Source organism: Brassica napus, chromosome C8 (genome assembly GCF_020379485.1).
Source record: "Brassica napus cultivar Da-Ae chromosome C8, Da-Ae, whole genome shotgun sequence".
Classification (NCBI taxonomy): Eukaryota; Viridiplantae; Streptophyta; class Magnoliopsida; order Brassicales; family Brassicaceae; genus Brassica; species Brassica napus.
The window spans coordinates 33562589-33580930 of NC_063451.1; the positions used below are offsets into that span (position 1 = coordinate 33562589).

An 18342-nucleotide genomic window follows, 5' to 3' on the forward strand; every position below is an offset into this window, starting at 1 on the left:
CTCGAGTTCGGATATATACGAAATTACCCGAACCCGAAGTGAAAATATCCGAACCCGATCCGAAGTTAGAAAATACCCGAACGGGTTTTATACTCCTATACCAAAATACCCGAATATCCAAAATACCCGATCCGAACCCGAAAGTCCACCTCTACTTCTCTTCTTATAAGGCTTTCTCCTTTTCTTAATGAGTTCACACTAAAAAAACAATTCTTGGACAAAGAAGCTTATCGATGACTGAACCGGGTATGCCTTTGAGTTGTTTGATAAAATGATTGAGAGAGAGATGATGTAGCGGTTTTGAACGTTATGATTCAAATCTCAAAGATCTCTAGAAACACAAGAATTATAAAGAATAATTTTTCTTTATTAGCTTTAGAAACTACTCAAAACTAAAGCTCTCAATGTTTCTCTTAGATCCCTTATGGAACACCTCTCCGTAAGATCTCTATTTATATGAAAGACAATTATCTTTAACATGTGGGATATGGAAAACACAAACCTAACCTAAATAGAAACTTCATTTTCCTATTTATAGGTTTCCTTATTGTGTTTATCTTAACATATTAAACATCTAATAATATGTTAAGTTTCCACAAGCTTGGAATTATCCAACATTCAGCCCCTTAATTCCAACTTGAATTAGGGAGATCAATTTTTTGAACTCCGATTAAGCTCCTCACTTGCTTGAACATAATCCTTGCTAATGGCTTGGTAAGGATGTCGGCCTTTTGCTCAACACCCAGCACATGCTCCACTTCGATCTGCCCGTTCTCCACACACTCACGAATGAAGTGATACTTCTTGAGTACGTGCTTACTCCTTCCATGGAAAACTGAATTCTTTGTTAGACAAATAGCTGATTTGTTGTCAATCCTAAGCTTAACCTTCTCACCTTCTTTGCTTAGTATCTCACTCAACAACTCCTTGATCCATATAGCTTGCTTCGCTGCTTTTGTTGCTGCCATGAACTCTGCTTTGCATGATGACAATGCAACCGTCTGCTGCTTCTGCGATGTCTAAGTGATCAGTGATGAACCGTAGTAGAATGCAGGTCCTGACGTGCTCCTCCCGTCATCGAGATCAACGTTGTGACTGTTGTCACTATAACCAACGACACTCCTTGACCCATCTCTCTTGAAGAACAGACCGAAGTTTGATGTTCCTTTCACATACCTCAATATGTGTTTGATGGCTTGTCCGTGAGAGTCTTTCGGATTGTGCATGTATCTGCTAAGAAGACCTACTGCGTAACACAGGTCAGGTCTTGTGTGAAGCAGATACCTCAAACATCCTATGATTCTTCTGAACTCTGTAGCATCTATCTCTCGTTCATCTTCAGCTTTTGAGATCTTCAAATTCGCCTACATTGGAATTTGAGTTGTGCTAAACGCTTCCATCTTTGTGTCACGCAAGATTCCTTGAGCATACCTCTCTTGTTTTATTCTGATTCTGTCTGCTCCTTGAATCACCTCTATGCCAAGGTAGTACATTAGGTTACCTTGATCTGACATCTCGAACTTCTTAGACATCTCCTCCTTGAATTTCCTAATCACCTTAAGCGAAGTTCCTGTCACAAATAGATCATCAACGTAGATGGCTATGATCAAGACGTCTATTCCTTCAGTCTTGCGGTACACTGATGGTTCCTTCGTGCACTTCTCAAATCTCATCTCCTTGAGAACCTGATCGAGTTTCACATTCCATGCCATGGGTGTCTGGCGTAACCCATACAAAGCCTTGTGTAACACATAAACTCGATCCTCTTGTCCTTTCTTTTCGAAACCTTCGGGTTGAGTTACATACACTAACTCCTTTAGATCTCCATTCAAGAAAGCGGTCTTCACGTCCATGTGATGTATCTCCCAACTGTTTGTTGTTGCGGGTGCTATTAAGAGCCGAATAGTTTCAAGTCGTGCCACTGGTGCAAACACTTCATCGAAGTTTATTCCTTCTCTTTGTACATAGCCTTTTGTCACAAGTCTCGCCTTATACTTGCTCACTGTACCATCCACCTTTCTCTTTATCTTGTAGATCCACTTTAACCCTATAGGTTTCACTCCAGTCGGTCTATCCACAAGCTCCCATGTCTTGTTTCTTGTGATAGACTCCAACTCGGACACCATCGCTTCAACCCATTCTCGTACGTGTTCAGCTTCAAAATAGTTCTCTGGCTCGTCATCCACTGTGAGCAACAGCATTACACTTTCTTGATATGCAAGTAACACATAATCATCGAGATGTCTTGGTTTTGTTATGGTTCGGCCTTGTCTAGTCACCAACGGTTGTCCTCCACCGTCTTGGTTTGCATTGTGATCTGCATCTTCTTCTTCTTCATCATCTTGGTTTATAGCTTCATGTCCATGATCATCACCTTGATCATTACCTTCTTCTATATCACCCTCATGTGGAAGCTTAAGCATGCTCGGTTCACAATCAGCTTGGTTTGTTGTAGACGACCAGTCCCAAGCTTTCTCCTCATCAAAAATCACATCTCTACTCACCATCACCTTCCATGTGTCTGGATCATAGAGTCTATAGGCTTTGGAACCCGGCTCAGTTCCAAGATTGACCATACTCTTTGATCTCTCATCCAACTTTTTCAGATATGGCCCAATAATTTTCGCATGAGCTACACAACCGAATATCCTCAAGTTCTTGATATTTGGTTTCTTTGACGTGAGGCACTCGGATGGCGTCTGATTCTCCAGGGCTTTTGTAGGAACTCTATTGATGAGGTAAGTTGAATGTCGTACAGCTTCACCCCACAAGTAGTTCGGCATCTTCATTGCCTTCAGCATACTTCTTGTCATTCCCATCAAGGTTCGGTTTCTCCTCTCCACAACACCGTTTTGTTGAGGTGTGTAAGGCGCGGTTAGGTGCCTTTTAACTTCATTCTCTTCACAGAATAGATTGAACTCAGCTGAGGTAAACTCTCCTCCTCTATCGGTGCGAAAGGTTTTGATGGTTGACCCGGTCTGCTTCTCTACACTCTCTTTAAACCTTTTGAATCGATCGAATACCTCAAACTTCTCCTTCAATAGCATAACCCACATATACCTAGAGAAGTCATCAAACAAGACAAAGACATACTTATTATTTGCTAGCGTTGGTAGTGTGATTGGTCCACACAAATCTCAATGCAATAACTCTAATGGCTTTATCGCACGAAACAAGGCTTTGGTCGGGAATGACTGTCTGATCTTCTTCCCTGCGAGACATGCGTCACACACGCTTTCTTCGTGTGTTACACACGACATTCCTATGACCATCTGCTTCCTTACCATGTTGTTAATCACTCCATAGCTTATATGTCCTAGCCGAGCATGCCACCTCCATGTAACATTTATGTCCCTGACATGTAAACACTCCGGGTAGCTTATCTCCATAGGGGTCTTGTAGAGACGGTTTGGAGATATTGTCACACGAACTAGCAACCTTCCATGCGAATCTGTGAGTGTTAAGTAGACATCTTTCATGTTAACATCACATCCGTTCTCTGTTGCTTGCCCAAGACTCAATATATTGTGCTTCAGGTCGAGTATGTAGTATGTCTTTGAGTGCATTCTTCTCTCCAGTCTTGTACACAAAGGTAACCACACCCCTTCCTACAATTTCAACACACGATCCATCACCAAACTTCACCTACCCTTTGGTGTTGAGATTCAAACTCGAAAAGAACTCCTTGTTCCCGTCGTGTGATTACTCGCTCCATTATCCAAATACCAGACACTTGCATTGCCTTTGTCGATATAAATATTCTTCGGAATCACCTTATCCTCGTTCAAAAACACCACCTCATGTACATAGAGTGCATCAGCCTCTTCTGTCTCGTTTAGGTTGGTTTCTTGATTCTTCTTTGTCTTCTCGGGATAGACAGTTGCGTAGTGACCAAGCTTGTCACATCTCCAACATATCAGCTTTGAACGATTCTTCTTTGAGTTGTTATCTTCAGTGTGTGACGCAAAATTTTGGTTGTGTGACATACCTTGACCTCTGCCTCTACCGTTCCGTCCTCTTCCTCTACCACAGGAATTCTCATAGCCCCTCTGACTATGCTCTTCATTGTTCGAAAACATCAGCTTCCCTTGGTCTTCTTTCTGAGTTTCTTCTCCTACACGCTCCTCGTACGCCTTAAGCCTTCCAACTATGTCTTCAAACCCCGTCGGGTTGAGATCTAGGACTTGCTCAAGTGATGCTACGATCTGGATATACTTGTGTCTCGGAAGACCCTTCAAGAACTTCTTGACCATCTTGGATTCTTCTATGTTCTCTCCCAACGAGGTTGCTTTGGATGATAGGCCCGATATCTTCCCCGCGAAGTCATCGACTGTATCGTTATCATCCATCTTCAACCTATTAAACTTTGTCATCAACATCTGAAGTCTCGTCTCCCTTACACGATCAGCTCCTAGGTGTCGCGACTTGATGGCATTCCAGATCTCTTTTGATGTGGTTTGTTCTCCCACCTGGAGAATCAATGTCTCTGGAACAGATTGAAACAAAAGAGCTATCGCAACATCGTTCTTCTTTTGATCATCTGAACCGGGTTCGATCGTGTCCCACACTTCATGAACACGTAGTAGAACCTTCATCCTCATCGACCAAACTGTGTAGTTTGTCGAAGTCAACATCTGACATTGGATGGATGTAGATCCAAAGTCCTTTGTGTGTGGAGCCCTAGTCACGTCCGCCATCTTGCTTACGCGATCTCTTGTTCACAAGCACCAGGATCTTAAGCTATAACTTAAACTTAGATCGAGTCTCCTACCTGAGGCTCTGATACCAATTCAAATCTCAAAGATCTCTAGAAACAAAAGAATTATAAAGAACACTTTTTCTTTATTAGCTTTAGAAACTACTCAAAACTAAAGCTCTCAATGTTTCTCTTAGATCCCTTATGGAACACCTCTCCATAAGATCTCTATTTATATGAAAGACAATTCCTTTTAACATGTGAGATATGGAAAACACAAACCTAACCTAAATAGAAATTTTATTTTCCTATTTCTAGGTTTCTTTATTGTGTTTATCTTAACATATTAAACATCTAATAATATGTTAAGTTTCCACGAGTTTGAAATTATCCAACAATGATCACTGGTTATCCAACAATGATCACTGGTTGCAAAGAAAGTGGTTATCAACTTATCATGGAACGAGTATCTAGTTGTTTCAAGAAATGCACAAATGTAGTGTTCGACATGACAGGTTTGGATTCGCTACTGTTTTGAGTATGTGTTACCAACTTACCTTGGTTCTTTGGATTTTGGTAAGCAAGTGCCCTCGGTTGTCATGAAAGCTGGATGTTTGGTTGCATTATCTATTGTGAATGCTCTCATTACAATGTATTTCAATATAATAATTAGTACTTGTTTACAAGTTAAAGTTAACCTAATTTAAAATATATATAATTGTTCTTTAGAAATGGATGAAAGCATCTTTTTATAGAACTTTAATAGCTAAGAATGTTGCCAGAGAAAATTACGAGACGGTTAAAATATTATATTTTCTAAAAAAATAATATTTATTATCTAAACAAAAAGATGCTTGATTCTTTATTACGAAGAGTTCTATTTTAGTTGCTGTTTTTTATTAAATTGAAATCTATAAAGAATCATCTATATTTTTACTACATTTGTCAAAAATTTAAATATTTTATATTTTCATTATATATTTTAAACGTGATTAAACATTCATTAATAAGGGCATCATTTTTTATACGTTTTAAGACGGACTGGGCATTGATACTTGTTACTCGGTCAATACTTGCTATTTGACTCGTACTCGATTTGAAAAGTCGAGTATTTAGCGTTGTCAAGTCGAGTAATAAGTATGCAATTTTTATTGCTTGCAAGTACAAGTCAAATTAACACATCATTTTTTTTTTTTAATACACGATCCATTACTTGTTTGATTACTTGTTATTGGTTCTAAAAATATTGTATTACCCGTTAAATACTTGTTTTACTACTAATATTTAATAAAAATCAAAAAGTATATTAGTTTTTAGGTATTTGATTTAATATGTACTTATTTCAAATGAGTCATATACACGCACTAAATCAAATGACTTGAACGGATTAAATAGAATAACAAGTATATGAAAAATAAAAGTATTTGTTTCACGTTTAACTGTACTTATAAGTTTGGATACATTTGTTTTAAAATTTTATACCTAAATAAACAAGTTTCAAGTATTACCAAGTAACTGGCAAGTATTTAAAATATAGATAAGTACTTGACTAGCTAAGTACTTGATGGAATCAGTACAAGTCAAAAAACTCTTGTACTTGCACAAGGCAAGTTTTAGGCGCCATCTGAGTCCACACCGGCACTGTGCCGGACTATAAAACAAAATCTCTTGAATTATAAAGCAACGAGGTTGCAGCTGGATGAGCTTTTGATCGAATCCGGTTTATTCTTGTAAAAGGTTATGTGGTAACCGGTCGACCCGGTTTATTAATTTGTATGATTTTGTATTTGAATAAATATAGTAGGCGGTTAATATAGTATATTAAATATATACCATGTTTGAAAAAAGAAACATAATCATGAGACTCTTCTGGTGTTATGCAGAGTGTGGGGATGATGATCATCGGATCCACTTGTCTCTCACCAGTCACCAGCCACCGCGGTATCCCTGATTTCTTTTAGATTGTTTTTTGTTTTTATTTTATTTTCTAAACTCTGATTTCTTTTTTTGAAGCCTTACAAATGTTTCTTACAAATATTTCTCAATATTATTATTACACACTAATGAAACATAATATCCCCTATGCATTTTTATAGAACAGTAGATTATTCTCAATTGTTTTTCTTTTCTCTTCAAACAACTGAATTTGCTAAATTAGTTTCTGCTTTATATTCTATTTACAGAATCTGTTGTATTAAATTAGAAGTGAAATACAATGAGCTAACAATATGAAAAAGCATTAGTAATTTGTTTTTTTAATCCCAAAATCCGAATAGACCAAAAACTCGCACAAACCAAGAACCTTGAATCTTTCCTTTTCTCGTCTCAAAAACAGCCGTAATTCAGTTTAAAATTTAAAATTTTAATAATCAGGCATCGATTGACTAATCTTGCCTTCTTCCTCAGCCATCTTCCTCTCAGTGATCCTCAACCAAATACAAACACCTGTGAAACTAATCATCAAGCTCGCCACTCCACTTCCAAGCCCTATCCCCACGATCGCCATCACCGACAGCCCCTTGCTCTTCATCATCTCCTGCAACGGATAACCATACAACCCTCTGTTCCCCACGAACGAGCTCGCGTTAAACCTGGGAAAAGTCCCCGTCCTGTTCGACAAGTATGTCGGAATCTGACCGGAGAGTTTGTTGTTCGACACATCAAACGCCGATAGCCTCGCCAAGAGTCCTAGCTGCTGAGGGATTGGACCGGAGAGCTGGTTATCGTGGAGGTCGATGACGTTTAGGTAGGCGCATAGAGCGAGCTGCGGAGGGATTTCGCCGGAGAGACGGTTAGACGAGAGGTTGAGTACGGCGAGGTTGACGAGAAACTGAATATCCGGCGGGATTTCGCCGGAGATTTGGTTCGAGGATAAGTCCAAGGACTGGAGGTTGGTGCAGTTGGAGAGAAACGGAGAGATAGAGCCGCGAAGGGAGAGGCTAGTGAGAGAGAGTTTATAGATTCTGCCATTGTTACAAGTAGCACCAGGGAGATACGAGGTGAAGCCGGAGCAAGGGTTGGAGAAGACGGAGCTCGTCCAGTTCCGGAGATTACTCGCTGGATCTTCTAAGTTTTGTCGGAGATTCTTTAAACACGCCTCGTCGTTTGGATCAGCCGAAGTCAAACGCCGTGTCGTTACGAAAGCTATAAGAAGGAGTAGTAACCGGTATCTAAACCGGTGATTCCTCGCCATCGATTAATCTCTCTCTATGTCTACCTCCGTCGCCTTCAGAGAGATTTCACGGAGACTGACTAATAAGAAGAAAGTGCAACCAAAAAGGAAACGGTTACAGCGCGTGGTAGCAACTGTGTGCTTAAGATAAGAGGTTGAATATTTGTTGTGGGATTAAATTGAATTAATTTTATGTTGAGTCTCAGGTGTCTGATGTTAATTACAACTTTTTTTTTGTTAATTACAACTTTAATTATTCTTTAAATGTGTATACCAAACGCTCATGCTTAAATATTAATCATGCCATCCATCTTCTTTACATAGTGTGAAGATCCGACCAACATAGACAATTATTCATTCATGAGTTTTAGAATGGTTCTGGGTCTTCTTTAGAGCATCTCTAAAAACTCTTTATTTTAGAGTTCGTAAAACTCTATATTTAAAGTCTCAATGTATTCCACTCCAAAATTAAAACTTCAAACCTAACTTCAAAATTATTTATATTTTACATTATAGTTTTTATATTGTCATAATTAATATAAATCCATAAAACTTCTATAAATAACTAGCACATATAAAATATTACAGCAAAATATAAAATTATAAATAAAAATACATAATTAAATAGTAAACTACAAGCAAAATACCATATTATTCCTTAAAATGATTTCCGTAATGCTTTATTTTCGGTTACACAAAATTTTATTGGACAATATTTAGAGATTTTGGAGGTTCCAGAGAAAATTTATTGGACTATTAGTGTTGTTGTAATATTAAAATTTGTGTAATAATTTTGTTTTCGTGTATTTTTTTAAATTTTTTTATTAAGTTTCTTTTGTAATATTCTTGTTGTCTAATTCAAGTTTTAAAATATTATAAATCTTATTTTAAAATTTTTATTTAATTTAATGTGTAGAATTTGAATTTATAAAAATAAATCTGAAATATTTATGACATATAAATTTTTTAAGGATTAAAACAATAAATGATAAAATACTTAAAAATCATAAATGTGATGTGTAATTAATTATACGGACTAAATTGCAAATAAAATATGAAACTTCAAATTTAAAGTTTCCTTCGATTTTAGGAAATTTATTTGTTAAAAAGCTTGATTGGTAAATTAAATGGTTTCTACAAAAAAAAAACAAAAACTAGAAATTAAACTTAATTGTAGAAAAAATGGTTTTTGAACAAAAAAAAAAAACTAAAACTAAAAAACCACAAATAATCATCACCCGAAAGGAATATCATGACAACCATTCACTTAGTTTTTCTATTAAATATTTTGTGTTATAGTTTTTAGTCCACTGATTTCAAAACATGTGTACAGACTAGAGTTAAGGTATTGCTAATTGAAAATGGCCCTACTAAAACATGCTACTGATGTCTTTCTCTAGTTTTTAATTGCTTCCCGTACTGATGTTTATTTTCCTATCTTGACTTTGTTACTTCATAAGTCGGTTGACTTATTTCTTAATGGAATTTTTCCAGGACAAAAAAAAAAGACTAGAGTTAAGGTATTGCTAACAGGGGCGGATCTACGGCCATGGTAGGTGGGGCACGTGCCCCATACTATGTTAGAAATTTTTTAATTGGTTGATGTGTTATGGATTTACTTGTTAAGCTTCCTATAGATCGTGCTCCATGTAATCTGTTTTTACGGTAATGCATGGTTTTGATGTTCTCTGCACCTTCCTTTTTTCATTTTAACTTTTTCGTTTTCTTTTTATTTTCCATGTCTATTTATTGCTCAAAATATCTAATTTCCTTTTCTACTCCTTTGTAAAGTAGTTGTGTGTTTAATTTTCTTTATGACCGATTGTAAGCCGTATTTTATTCGTCTGTATTTTTTGTATCCAATTATTGTTTAGATTTTTCTATAAAGGCCACAAGAAATAGAAATCCTTGAATGATCATAAAAATCAAAATAATAATTAAAACATTGGAATCCTTGGAATGACCCTCATACTTTAACAATATTACCGGTAGATTAACAAATAATTTTTGAAAATAAAAATCAATAATACTTAAGTTTGAAAGCTTTTTTTTTGTGCGCTAACAAAACGATATTGTTCCATAATCACATTCTAAAATATATTACATCCGTTTTATAATAGATGATATTTAATTAAGAAAGTTTTTGGTGATTCAAATATATGATGATTTCATATTTTAATATAATTTTTAACTTTGTAAAAAACTTTGTCACCAATAATATTTTCTAGTTTATTTTGTAATTGATTAAATAATTTTTAATTTATATTTTAATATACTTTTTAGGTTAAAATCAAAAATTTAATAATTGTGCATTAACCTAAACTTCATATATTTTGAAACAAAAGAAGTATTAGTAAGCTATTAGTTTGGATTTTTCATTATGATAAAAAAAAATATTTGTGCCACGTACCAATATTTTTTCCGGATCCGCCCGTGATTGCTAATTGAAAATGGCCCTGCTAAAGCACTTTCACCTATTGTTGCGTCAGGTGATCCTTTTAGTGGTTCACACTATTTCATTTTTATTAACAAGTTTAACGTTTCCAATGATATTTAATAGTAGGTTGAAATTATGTTTAAAAAAAAATCATTTGTTATATAGCCTATATCCAGTGGTTGACATTAACACAAGTATTTGAAGATGTATATGAACCACTTAACATCGTTTTTCATCTTGGCCTATTTTTAGCCCATTTAAAGCTTTTATCAAGCTCGGTTAAAATTTATAGGTCATATGAGATTTGGGCCTAGCTCTTGATCACACATCTACGATCGTTTTTTCTTCTTCTCTAATTAGGTCTGGTGGAAATTGAGTGGAATTAAATCGGAAAATTGCCACGAATACGGCATTCATAATACTTTTTTTTTCATATTTACATAATTACATTAGCCATTTTTACTTTCACTTTTAGTAAATGGTAAAATATATTTATATTTCTATTAACTAATCTAAACTTAGAGTTTAAAGTTGAGGGGTGAGTATAATTTTTGGAATGTGAAATTTAGAATTCTAATAAATATATAAATACATACTTTAAAAATATTTTTTAAAAAATTAAAACAATTTCAAACATAATTTTTTTTTTCAAAAAGAATTTTGAAAAAAAAAATCGAATTAAAAAAAAAACAAATTCAGAAAAGTTCGAATTTGAAAAAGTATAATTCGAAATATAAAATAAATTAATTTTTTATTTAAATAATTATTTATTATATATACAGAAAACAATGGTATAATAATCTTTTGTCATTTAATGAATAAGATATTTTTAAAAATATCTCTTTATTGATGATAAAGATGAATAATGGTACCATGAAAGTGGTAAACACGAAATTCTTCCAATTAAATCTCTCTGCAGTAATATACAGTCCGTCATGTTAATCGCAAGGGTCAATAAGATTTTCAATTTCAAATATTTGTAGATGTTTTACATTTCATTGGTACATGCATTGCTCGCTTTGACAGTGGCGTACTTCTAATTATATTTTACAAATTGTGTATTTACTCATGATATGATAGTTGGCTTGATAGATAAAACTCTTAAATGACTTATTATGAATCTAAGAGATCGCATATATAATTTTTTGTTGAGATTGATCTGTTCTCCCAAAAAGAGTTAGTTTAATATTGTGTCAGCCTCAACTTAGGGAAATATATGATTTTGATGTGAATAGGAAATCCCTATCCATGCATGCATGTCTGTATTTTTTTTTTGTAAAAATATAAAGATATTATTATCATTTTCAAGATTTTTGACAGAAATACGATGACAACAAAAAGTAGAGCAAGGAAAAATAAAATCTAAACAATAATTTGATCTAGACAAAGCATGAATGTACACAACCAACTGAACCGCTAGTGAAAGGCCTCAACCAATCCCCACTTACCGTTTGCCACAAAAAGTTCAGCCACAATAAAAGAATCTATTAATTTTGACCTCTTCGATGATCCGCTCTTTAAAACTTGACCCGGCCAAAACAGCTCGAAGAAGACTTCCTTAGCATCTGCCTACACAAAGACATCCAAGCAAGAAGCCTAGCACCCCCCACAACAACAAAATCAAGCATTATTATTCGGACGGACGGCCACCAAACAACTACACGCCAAAAACCTATTCAAAACGCGCTGAAGGCAGCAGCAACCTCCACACCACATCCTCACAGCTAGCCAGAATAGCCCAACCACTAGAAGGCAGAACGTTAACAACTGACTCTAATGCTGGGAAGATGAGCTTAAACCAATGAAACCCAGACCTCCATTCGAAACATTATTTCAATAAGCATAAAGCTAATTAACAAACATGTCCTCCACTCCTCTTCCTTAACTGTTTTTGCTATATTGTTCATGCTTTTGTCATGTTTCAACCAGACCTCCATTCGAAACCTAATAAGACCGTGAAATCATATATGGTATTTTTTTTTGAAACTATCATATATGGTATTATTGGTATATAAATTTTGCAAATCTACTAAGCTCTCTATTTTTCCAAAATTTAAAATTTTGTTATCGTTTCTCATCAAATTATCTATTTTAAAATGAAATACAATCATGTTTTCTCTTAAAAGTTGGTGTTTGTCTTTTTTTTTTTTTTACGTCAAACGGCCATTCTATTACTCAAACTTGAGGTGGTCTGGGTAACCAGACCGAAATAGAACAACCAATAAAACGTAACTCCTTATGGAAGGATAGCAGTCTTAGCTAAAAAGTCTGAAAACTGATTGCGCGCTCGTGGAACATGAATGATGTTGAAATCCGGAAAGCATATTAGCAGCGTCTCTATCCTTTCCAATTCTGTCGCAAAGCTTGGCCAGATATGAGGTTCCTTTATCATTGCTATAAGCTCCTTACAGTCTGTCTCAAAGCTCTAGCAAGTTGAGTGTTGAAGCATGTTCTCCATTGCCCACTGCAGAACTTCTACTTCTGAATGCAAAGCTGATTCGCGTCGAGTGTAATTTCTTGTCCCCATCAATTGAACGTTTCCTCCATTGTCCATCCAGACCCATCCACGTTCACTAAATTTGGTGTTTGTCAATCGCCTCAAGATTCATCATCATATTTACTATAATATGAATTAGAGATAGACATCATGACGTCAAATATCGATAGTAAAATGGTGGTACCACCATTTCTACCTAATTTGCCACCACCATATCCGTTATCAAAACGACTGGTTAGATCTTCCTCGTTTGTGAAATCTTAAATAATGAATAGTAAAAAAACAAGAAATATAAGTTTCAAAAGAAAGCAAGAAATACAATAAGAGATCAATATCATCCTTTTTTTTTTAATTGGGATGAAAAAGCGTTCAGCCGATTTATCAAAAAAAAGAAGAAGCATAATTCAGCGGATGTAACAATAATTGACGATGACAAGGTTGTGTCTAACTGTCTACAAGAAAGAATAACCTTAAGAGCATGTGTTTCTTAGTGGTTATTTAATAATTTAATTGTACTTAAGTTGGGTTAAGAACCATAGTTAAGAAACTCTCATTTGGAGCGCTCCAATTGGAGTTTCTTAATTAGGGGTTCTTAAGAAAAAAAAATTTAAAATTTTCGTTTAAAGATAAAATTTATTTATTAATTCAAACATATTAAAAGATAACATTTAAAACATAGAGAAAGAAGAAGAAAAGGGAGTTGTGATGATCCGATTTGTGTACATTGCGTACTGAGCACAGGGAGTTGTGATGATCCGATTTTCCCACCATGTGAAAAACTCTCGTAAGGAAAGGGTTGAGGAATGAAATTTTCTTCTTGATTGTTGAGAAGGTCAACAAAATTAGAAGAATCCATATGTAAATACGGAAAAGCAGAGAGAAAGAAGAAGAAAAGAGATAGCAGACAGAATGAGATTTCGTTGGAAGATGAAAAGAAAGAGAACAAGATCTGGTTTTATAGATGAAAAGAGCAGAAGATGTTGTTAGATAGGGAAGAGTAATTGTATTTACTCTTTGATTTGAGTAGAGTTGAGCTGAGTAGACATGTAACTACATATTTATTACCTAACCACATCCTAATGACACACTGCACCAAGCATTCATCACAAGCATTCACTAACTCTAACAACTAAAACAAGCATTCACTAACTCTAAAAATCATTCATCACTCGCATTCAATAACCTACCAACTATCCACAACGAAAGCAAGAAAAATTAATCGAGTTTTGCAGACTAACCTCATCGACAGTGTGAAGTGGTGTTTGCTTCTCGATGAACTCCTTCGGGTTGTGACTTCAGTAGGAGGACCTTCAGTCGCGAGCTCAAATCACATGGATAATTAACAAAACAATGAACTAAATTAGATCTCTTTTCAACACAATCACTTAGCTTTTCAACACAATCACTTAACAAAACAATGAACTAAATTAGATCTCAAATCACATGGCTAATTAACACAATCACTTAGCTTAAATTCAGAGCTAAATTACAGAGGCAAAGTCTAAATTTTTATACTAAGACAAAAAAATGATCGTCTTTACCTTGAAGAAGTGATCACCAAACCGAAGGCATCGATACCGACGGAAGAGACGCCGTCGATTGTGGTGGGTTAGCATCATTCTTCACTCGGAGAAGACGAGAATCGAAGGTGGAGAGGCGGTGAGGACTGAGAGACTCGTCGATTGTGGTGGGTTTCGGTCCTTCTTCTAACGGGTTTGACAAGAGATGACGGAGGAGACGCAAACAGGACCAAGACACTCGTCTAACGGAGGAGACAAGAGAAGACGGAGGAGTCTCCATTAGGACCGACGGAGGAGACGCAAGTCGTGGATTTCGATCCTTCTTCGGACGATCGCGACGAGAGAAGATGCCGTGAGGAACGAGAGAGTCTTCGTCTGTGGTGGGTTTCGATTCACTCGTGACGGAGAAGACGAGAGAACACGACGGTGAGGATCGAGACGGACCGATGAAGTCGCGTCTGTCGTCGGTTTGGATCGTTCTCCTCTGACGGAGAACACAAGAAAACGAAACGGTGAGAAAACGAAAGAAAGAAATAAAAGAAGAAGAAAAAAAAAATAGAAAAATTGTGGGCCGGACACGTGGTCTAAAAACTATCCTAATAATCGGTCACAAAAACTATCCATTAGGATCGACTTTTCCCCTTTAATTTTGTTTTCATTTAATTAAATCACCAAATTATGTTAAGGATCCCATTAAGGATCACCGTTAAACATAGTGTAACTCTCTAGTTTCTTAAAGCTCATTGTGTTAGGGACATTTTTTTCAATTATTATATATATTCAATACTAAGATGTTTATTTCACTTCTATTCTATTTTTATATGTTTCTTATATGTGACTATATCATGCGTAATAAAGCATCTTATCATGAACTTAAAAAAAATCGAATTGATGAATTTTCTAGTTTTTGATTTTCCATCTGTCATAAAATTACAAGATCATGAAAAAGGTACCAAAGTTGTCGTAAGTAAAATATCTAAAGATCAAAATCAGATTTTTCACACTTTTAATCTTTCTTTTCTTCCTCCAAAGAGAAAAGATCAAAAGAGACGGCCAATAAAATTACAAAGTTAAAGAAAAACTCAAATAAACTTTTTTGTTGATAGATTCTTCGGCACTCAACACAGTGCCGTCCCAAAATTTGATGTGGGCTAAAGCACAATAAAAATTATGTGGTCTTTTATATAAATACTAATGAAAAATAGTAATGCAAACAACACAAAAATGCTTAAAATCATTGAATATGGCTGAATCTGTAATAAAAATGTGATCCTAAAATTTGTTATATATCTTGTGGCCTAAAGCATGTGGTTTACTTGCGGTAAGACGGGCCTGACTCAACAGTTGCAGTTAAACTGTTGTTGTATGTATTATGTTTCTGTTGATTATGGATGATCGTTTGAACTACATTTGTACTTGTTCTAAAAACCATTTAATCTTTGCGTATTGATTTTTTTGTTTCATGCACGTTGCTAAATTATACATATGTAGCAACATGATAAGGCCTTTTTCTCCCCTAAATTCAATGCATACGAAAACCTTAACTATCCCCTATATATTATTTGTTAAACATTACAACTTTTTTTTTATCTACATGTCATCACTAGGATGATTCTTAGAATTATTAGAGAAATAGGTTGGTCCATCTAATTATATAATAAGCTTTTTATTAAACTAACCATAAATTCATTATTAATGTCATTTATTATTTCCTTAAATAAAGACTACGGAATTGCCTAATGTGGATAAAGTATATATGACAATTAATAATTTTGAATAATAAAGATCTGATAAAAAAAATGTATCTTCTATCAAATTGTTTAATTTAAAACTATTAAAATAATTTAAAAAAAACACAATAACCATATTATAAAAATTTAGATTTTTCTGTATATTTTATATTTTGAATTTTAAAAAATGACTATAAATTACTAAAACTGTTAAAAGTCTCACATTCAAAATTTGCGATCCATGGTTTAAAATTTTTATTATGACAAAATACAAATGATTACAAAATCATATAAATAAAAGTCTAATTTAATTAATCATTAAGATTTAAAATATATATGTATATATATCATTCTAAATTAAACTATAAACCATATTGAATAAATAAATATTTTAGTTTCAAATTTACTTTGAATAATTTTTTTTGATAAAAGTTTTGAACTAACATTGATAATTTTTTTTTAAATTATCAATTACTAAAATTATTAATCCCACAATGAAAATTTTGTTATCAGTAATTTAAAGTTTTTGCTATTAAAAATACACATGATAAAAAAAACATATGAGTAGAAAGCATCATTAAAAAAAATAGACATTAATATTAAAAATATACTATGTATGTTAATATCATTTAAATTTAATTACATATCCTATCAAATTTTTTTAAAAAAATGTTTGGATTAATAAAATTGATTTATACGTTCGCACCAATTTAATTATATATGTAATAGTTACTGACTTTTAATTATTCAATATATATTTATTATTTCATAATATGTAAGAACATATAATACATAAAATAATTTATATATATAATGTTTATTCCGCGCAAGGCGCGAATGATAATCTAGTATATATTACAACCACTGGACTACATGACTTAATTCAAGACAGAAACAAATGTTACCGAAAACATTTCAAAAATTTGTTTATGGCTTAAAAAGTTAGCTAATGTTTATAATCAAGCCGACTTCAAGGTCTAATCGTGGACGCCCAACATTTGGGGTGCAAAAAGTAGGGAAAAAGTTGCGAGTGGCTCTACACGTGTCCTAATTTACACCGTAATCTTTATTATCTAATCTAAATAATGGCCTTAACTTTAATTGATTTTAGAGTCATATTCCCATGCATTTAATTTTTAACAAATCGAGACAGTATAACTTTAGTTTTGTATTATTGATTTTAATCTTTTAATTTAATAACACTGAAACTATAACTATCATGTCTCCATATATCGTGAAAGGTTAGATAGAGCCTAAAACTTCCGCTCCTGAATATATATATATACATATATGCGTGCCTTGTGTATTTATTAAGAATATAAGTATAATTTAGCTAATTAGGGTTTGATTAAGTGCATGATTAATGGATCAATTTGGCCCACACCATCCTTATCATCCACCTACTTATTATTCGTCCCGTAATACGCGTATATATCTAATCTCGTGCCCTGTAAATAACATGTAGTGAAAATTTGTCATGTCATCTTAATTATTACAATAATAACGCCTATTTATTGTCCTTTTATTGGCATAATTAGATGGACCGCAATACATCATAGAAATCATTTTCGAGCCGTATTATGTTAGTATAGATATTGCTATTAGGATTACCAAGCTGATTATGAAAAGCATTAAACCTATGCATTAATAAAGACCAAAACAGTAATCCATATATGTCAGTAAAGGTGATTAGGACTAGACGACTAAGAATTTGAATTACAGAAACTATTATATAATTGGGACAAAAGTTATTTTCTTCTATATTTTTGACCACAAATTTTATATATAGGACCCAAAGACCCATCTATTTTGTCCACGCACGCGTCGTTTAATCCTTTTCCGGGAATTGTTCTATTTTCTTAATCACTAGAAAGCTAGCTGTGGAATCTCATGTAAGCCAACTCAATGTTTCTTGTGTGACGTTGTTTTGGATTTCATGCTTGAAAATATGGCTAATTATGTTAACATAGTTCTTTTTAGGGTTTCGACTAGTCTTTAGAGACTCAAAATCAACTTGTTGGTGATCAAGATTTGACGACACCTTAATGCGGTATACTGTAATTGATTATCAGTCTTATATAAATGTTTAAAATTATTGTCATTTAAATCATTTGTGCTATTTTTGAAAATATGAAAATGATATTCAAACAAAGTGTTTTTATAACTCAAGTCATTCGGGATGTAAAAAAAACAAGTAATTTTAAAAGATGGAAACAAGAACCGGTTGTTTAATCCCCGTCCAACAAGAATTGAACCTAATGAGCCGAACTTCCATGAACCACTAGATCAA

The 18342-nt window shown here is 34.1% G+C and overlaps 1 protein-coding gene across 1 annotated transcript; it reads right to left on the bottom strand.

Moving 5' to 3' along the window:
• Positions 1–6872: 6872 nt before the first annotated feature.
• Positions 6873–8147, bottom strand: LOC106449686 (receptor-like protein 44). The gene has a single exon (XM_013891413.3). It carries the CDS (start codon positions 7887–7889, stop codon positions 7059–7061), a length of 831 nt encoding a protein of 276 aa, XP_013746867.1. The 5' UTR covers positions 7890–8147; the 3' UTR covers positions 6873–7058.
• Between the last annotated feature and the right edge of the window lie 10195 nt (positions 8148–18342).